At 18.3% G+C, this 6048-nt stretch overlaps 2 protein-coding genes across 2 annotated transcripts in view; both read right to left on the minus strand. All coding sequences in view use genetic code 6, as the record gives it.

Moving 5' to 3' along the window:
• Nucleotides 1-299: 299 nt before the first annotated feature.
• On the minus strand, nucleotides 300-4937 carry TTHERM_001441799 (transmembrane protein, putative). Its single transcript, XM_012796970.1, has 13 exons — nucleotides 4852-4937; nucleotides 4739-4794; nucleotides 4403-4492; nucleotides 3524-3814; nucleotides 3155-3244; nucleotides 2798-2887; nucleotides 2492-2581; nucleotides 2106-2195; nucleotides 1736-1825; nucleotides 1353-1442; nucleotides 1048-1137; nucleotides 813-902; nucleotides 300-606 (listed from the first exon to the last, which is right to left on the minus strand). The coding sequence occupies exons 1-13, from the start codon at nucleotides 4888-4890 to the stop codon at nucleotides 525-527; spliced, it is 1278 nt and encodes a 425-aa protein (XP_012652424.1). The 5' UTR covers nucleotides 4891-4937; the 3' UTR covers nucleotides 300-524.
• An 851-nt stretch (nucleotides 4938-5788) lies between these two features.
• The window catches only part of TTHERM_01441800 (hypothetical protein), a gene marked incomplete at both ends in the record, with an annotated part of 745 nt that continues 485 nt past the window's right edge, over nucleotides 5789-6048 (minus strand). The window contains 2 exons of the mRNA XM_001013427.3: nucleotides 5789-5916; nucleotides 6007-6048. The exon at nucleotides 6007-6048 is cut by the window's right edge and continues 158 nt beyond it. Coding sequence (XP_001013427.3) covers nucleotides 5789-5916; nucleotides 6007-6048 — 170 coding nt within the window. The remainder of the gene's footprint in view (nucleotides 5917-6006) is intronic.

Below are 6048 nucleotides of genomic sequence, written 5' to 3' on the forward strand. Positions count from 1 at the left end.
ATTTTTAAATATATTTTCTTAAAAATAAAGAAAAAAAAAAATTAATAAAATACTAAATAAAATATTTACTTAAGTAAGAGTGTCAAAGATAATAAATGAGTTTATTTAGCTAAAGCAGAAGATAACTGTGATATACCCTAATCACCAATTAATTTGCGGCTTTTAATTTATTTTTATGTAAATAAATTAGCGCTAATTTAAAGCAAAAAATTTGTTTTGCATAAAATATGAATAGTCTTTTTTTTAATACAATCACAGGTAGATCTCTCAGATAAATTCTGATAAACAAAATAAAAAAGCAAAAAGTCTAACTACTTAGCATTCAATTTAAATAAAAATTTATCGAAATTCAGTTGACATTATTTATGTCCTCAGTCAGAAGAATTTCAATATTAGGATTATCAATATAAAAATAATAGTAAATCTATCAATGTTTTAGTTTAATTTTATAAAATAAAGAATATTATATTAAAATACTCAAATATATTTATATTTATTCTTGCTATTTCACCATTTTTATATTATCAATAATTTATTTTTAAGGCAACTAATCTTTTTGATTTAAGGCACTTTACTTTCAATAGTTATGAACTTTAGAGATGTCTACTTTTTTTAATATAAATTAGTTTAAATTACTAATAAAAATTGACAGAATAAAATTTTTAAATAAAATACTATATTTTAACCAATAAATAAAAAAAAAAAAGTTAGAAGAAAAAATAATGAAAAGAAAATTAAATCAAATAAAAAGCTGATATATTAAAATAGTTAAATTGATTTTTAAATTTCCAAAACAAATAAACTTTTTTTACTCAAGATATAGTGTTAAATTTAAGATTTTAGTGCATTTTCTTAAACCAGATCCTAAGTCTGATGCACCTTTTTCGTAAATTTAATTGTAACTTTTAAATATTGTAGAAATAATATTTAATTAATTAGCTAGAAGGAGATAATAAAGAAAAAATATGAAATATTGGTTGAATTCTTTTTATTTAATACGTTTTTATATTCGAAAATACCCCAATTCTAAACAAATAAACTGTTTACCTTAGATAAAGTGTCAAATTTTAGAGATTGGCGCACTTTTCTAAACCAGAACATAAAAATGATACGCCTTTTGCTCCTATTTTATTCATCCTTTTTAAATATTGAAGAATAATAAATTGAAAGCGAAAAAATCAATTAAATTAATGAACAGAAAAAGAAATAAATAAATAAATAAAAAACACAAGCAGAATAAAAAAAATAAATTAAAAAAAATACTGATAAATTAAAAGAATTTTTAAAAATTTTTTGAAATTGATTTTAATATTTAAAGATATCACAATCAAGAACAAATAAACTGCTTTTACTAAAGATTCAATGTCAAATTTGAGAGATTATTACAATTTCCTAATCCAGAACCTAAGTATGATAGACCTTCTGTTTAAATTTAATTTCCACTTTTTATAGATTGAAGAAAAATATATGGTTAATTAGTTAGTTAAAAGGAAAAAGTTAAGAAAGCTCATGAAATAATAAGAAATCAATTAGCTAATTAATAATAAAATTAAAAGTTGTAAATTAAAAAATGAATTAAATTAACAAACAAACAAATAAATAAATATAAAAAAATGAAGAAATGAAGAAAAATAAAATGATAAAATTTAAATAAAAAGAGATAGTAAAATAAATTATTTTCAATTTATTTTTATATTCAAAAATATCATAATCAAAATAAATAAGCTGTTTTTACCATAGATCAAGTGTCAAATTTGAGAGATTATTACAATTTCCTAATCCAGAACCTAAGTATGATAGACCTTCTCTATAAATTTAATTTGCACTTTTTACATATTGAAGAAAAAAATATGGTTAATTAGTTAGTTAAAAGGAAAAAGTTAAGAAAACTCATGAAATAATAAGAAATCAATTAGCTAATTAATAATAAAATTAAAAGTTGAAAATTAAAAAATGAGTTAAATTAACAAACAAACAAATAAATAAATATAAAAAAATGAATAAAATGATAAAATTTTAAATAAAAAAAGATAGTAAAATAAATTATTTTCAATTTAATTTTATATTCAAAAATATCACAATCAAAATAAATAAGCTGTTTTTACCTTAGATCAAGTGTCAAATTTGAGAGATTAGTGCACTTTCCTAAGCCAGAAACTAAGCCTGATACACTTACATCACCAATTTAATTTCCACTTTTTATATATCGAAAAAAAATATAATAAATTTGTTTATTTGAGGGAAAAAATATAGAAAAATTATGAAATAATAAGAAATCAATTAATTAATAATTAAATCAAATATTGAAAATGAAAAAGCGAGCTAAGTTAACAAAAAAGCAAATAAATTAATAATACAAATAGAGTAATAAAAAAAAAATAAATCAAATAAAAAACTAATTAATAAATTAAAAAAATTAGGTATATTGTTTTTTTTAATATATTTTTATATTCAAAAATATCAAAATCCAAAACAAATAAAAAGTTTTTACCTTAGACCGAGTGTCAAATTTGATAGATTAGTGTAATTTCCTAAACCAAAACCTAAACCTGATATATCTTCATCACCAATTTAATTTCCACTTTTTTTATTAAAGAAAATAAATAGAGTAAATTTTTTTGTTATTTAGAAGGAAAAAATAAAGAAAAATTATGAAAAAATAAGAAATGAATATTAAAAAAAAAGAAAAATAAATCAAATAAAAAAACAAATAAGAAATTAAAAGAGTTAATTAATAGTTTTAAAATTTTTTTATATTAAAAAATATCACAATCCAAAACAAATAAACTGTTTTTACTAAAGATAAAGTGTCAAATTTGAGAGATTAGAGCACTTTCCTAAACCAGAAACTAAGTTTGATACAGCTAAATTACCAATTTTATTTCCACTTTTTATATATTGAAGAAAAAAAATATAGCAAATTAGCAAATTTTTTTATTTGAGGGAAATAATAAAGAAAAATTACGAAATAATAAAAAATTAATTAATAAAAAAACAAAAGTTGAAAATGAAAAAATAAGTTAAATTAATAAATAAATAAATAAATAAATATAAAAAACATAAGCAGAATAAAAAAAGAAAAATATATCAAATAAAAAGTTATATTATTTTCAATTCATTTTATCACAATCCAAAAAAAATAAACTGCTTTTACCAAAGATCAAGTGTCAAATTTGAGAGACTAGTGCTCTTTCCTAAACCATGGCCTAAGCCTGATGCACCAATTACGCCAATTTTACTCGATCTTTTTAAATATTGAAGAAAATATATAAAGTTGATTAGTTAATTAGAATAAAAAAAATGAAGAATAATTATGAAATAATAATAAAAGTACAGTTGAAAATGTAAAAATTAGTCAAACTAGCAAATAAAAACAAAGAAATAAATAAATAAAAACAGATCAATAGTACAAAAAAAATAAATCAAATAAAAAGCTATCAAATAAACTAAAAGAGTTATATATTGTTTTAAATTTATTTTTATATTAAAAATATCACCACCCAAAACAAATAATTGTTTTTACTTTAGATAAAGTGTGAAATTTGAGAGATTAGTGCATAATCCTAAGTAATAACCTAAACACGATGCACCTTTATCGTCAATTTATATGTAAAGCATATAAAAAGAAAAAGAAAAAATAAAAACACTTAATAAATACATAATAATATAAAGAAAAATATATAAAAAATTATAATGAAAAAAAAAAATAAAATAAAATAAAATAAAATAAAATATAATTAATTTTAAGATGTATTCTGAGTGCATTTATATGTGCGAGTATTTCTATTCTATTCTATCGTCAATTTAGTTATTCCTTTTTAAATATGAAAGAAAAAATATATAGTTAATTAGTTAGTTAGTTAGTTAGTTAGTTAGTTAGTTAGTTAGTTAGTTAGTTAGTTAGTTAGTTAGTTAGTTAGTTAGTTAGTTAGTTAGTTAGTTAGTTAGTTAGTTAGTTAGTTAGTTAGTTAGTTAGTTAGTTAGTTAGTTAGTTAGTTAGTTAGTTAGTTAGTTAGTTACAAGGAAAAATAGGGTGGGGGGGGGGGGGGTAGGTGACTAAGTGGTACTCTAGATATGGGGGAGCTGCTACATTAATTTAAAAACTAATGAGTAGTGAGTCTGAAAATTACTTAGCTATCCCCCCTTCCCCCTCCCCCAAAAACATATGAAATAATGAGAAATTAATAATAAAAGTAAAAGATGAAAATGAAAAATGAGCTCAATTAACAAATAAACAAGCAAAGACATAAAATAATAAAAAAATACACACACAGAATAAAAAAAGAAAAATAAACCAAATAATAAAGTAATAAATAAGTTAAAGAGTTATTTAATTATATTGTTTTAAATTCATTTTTATATTCAAAAATATCATAATCTAAATCAAATAAAATGTTTTTACTAAAGATTAAGTGTCAAATTTGAGAGATTAGTGCACTTTACTAAACCTGCACCTAAGCTTAATACATCTTCATTACCAATTTATTTGTTACTTTTTAATATGAAGATATAATATATATTTAATAAGTTAGTTAGAATAAAATATCAAAAATAAATAAATAAATATTAATCAAAATAAAAATTGAATTAAAATTAAGTTAAAATAATTCAAAAATATTTTTACAAATAAAATTGAATGGATGTTGATAATATTTTAATTAGAAAAATAATATTGTAAATAAGATGAAAATTATAAAAAACACAAATTTTAATAATATTATTAATAAATCAAATTTACTTGTTTTGTAGATCAATATCAAGAACCTAAAACGATTAATGCGAAGAGCTTAAAAACTTATTTTATTAAAAAAATTAAATTTAAATAATATTAATAAATAAATAAATAATTACTTCTTCTAGATTTTTAAAATATTATATTTATTATATCATTTAATTTTTTTACAAAAATATTGAATAGTTATTTATGTAAATTTAATTAATAATAAGATAATACAGATATTTTTTCCCAAGTAATTCTTGTATTTTGATTAATAGTTTTATTATATGAATATTTTCTAAATCTATTTTTATTTTTTTCAAATTATTCAGTAAAATATAAATTTTTACAATAAATACTAAAACAAAATCAGATAAATTTTGGTTAAACATATTTTTTTTGATAAAAAATATAATTTAAATTGAAATATAAATTTTTTATTATTAATAAAATAAAAAAAGATAAATTTATATTAGTAAATATTTACAAAAAATAAGTTATTTGATTTTCTTTTATTATTAAATTTAATATTAATATTTTTAAATTAAAATTATATTTTAGATTTTAAATTATCAAAAAATCAAATTTTTCTATGAATTTCATTTATATTTCTATATAATCTCATCAAGTCTATTTATTCATAATTTCTCTTTGTATTTTTAGAAATTATCTAAGGGAATAAATAGGCTAATATTAGTTAATTTGGGTTTTTAACTTACAATTTAATTAATTAATTAAATAGGGGTATAAATTTATTTACAGTATTAAAAATTGCTTAATATAAAAATGGAATACAAATAATTAATAATTAATTTATTTACTTACTCATTCTTAAAATATTTGAAATAAGTTTAGTGTTTAACTAATTTAATCAAAATTAAAAATTTATTCTATATTTTTAAAGAAATTATTTTCTTAATTGTTTTAGTTTTTGCTTCTCTTTAGATTTAAAGATTTCTTAATTAATGTGTAAAGATAAATCTTAATTTCTATTAAACCAATTACAAAATTGAATTTACTTTAAAAAAATAGCTTACATCGTTTTACAGGTAAATTTTGATTAGAAAAGAATCAGATTACAAAAAATAATATAAATAAAAATCTTGATTATAATGCCATAAGTCTTTTATCATGGAAGAAATATGATTTATAAATATTAAATTTGAAATTTAAGATTAACTATCGCCAAATTCTAAACGCTGAATTTATTGTTGAAAAAAATGAAATGAATTTTTTTATTTATATAAATCTTTTTATCGCATTTATAAGGTTAGAATAGTAAAGTTAACATCCGATTATTTAATCACGCTTGATTGTATTTTTAATCAATT

The sequence above is a fragment of the Tetrahymena thermophila genome (assembly GCF_000189635.1).
Source record: "Tetrahymena thermophila SB210 genomic scaffold scf_8254681, whole genome shotgun sequence".
In the NCBI taxonomy this organism is placed as follows: domain Eukaryota; phylum Ciliophora; class Oligohymenophorea; order Hymenostomatida; family Tetrahymenidae; genus Tetrahymena; species Tetrahymena thermophila.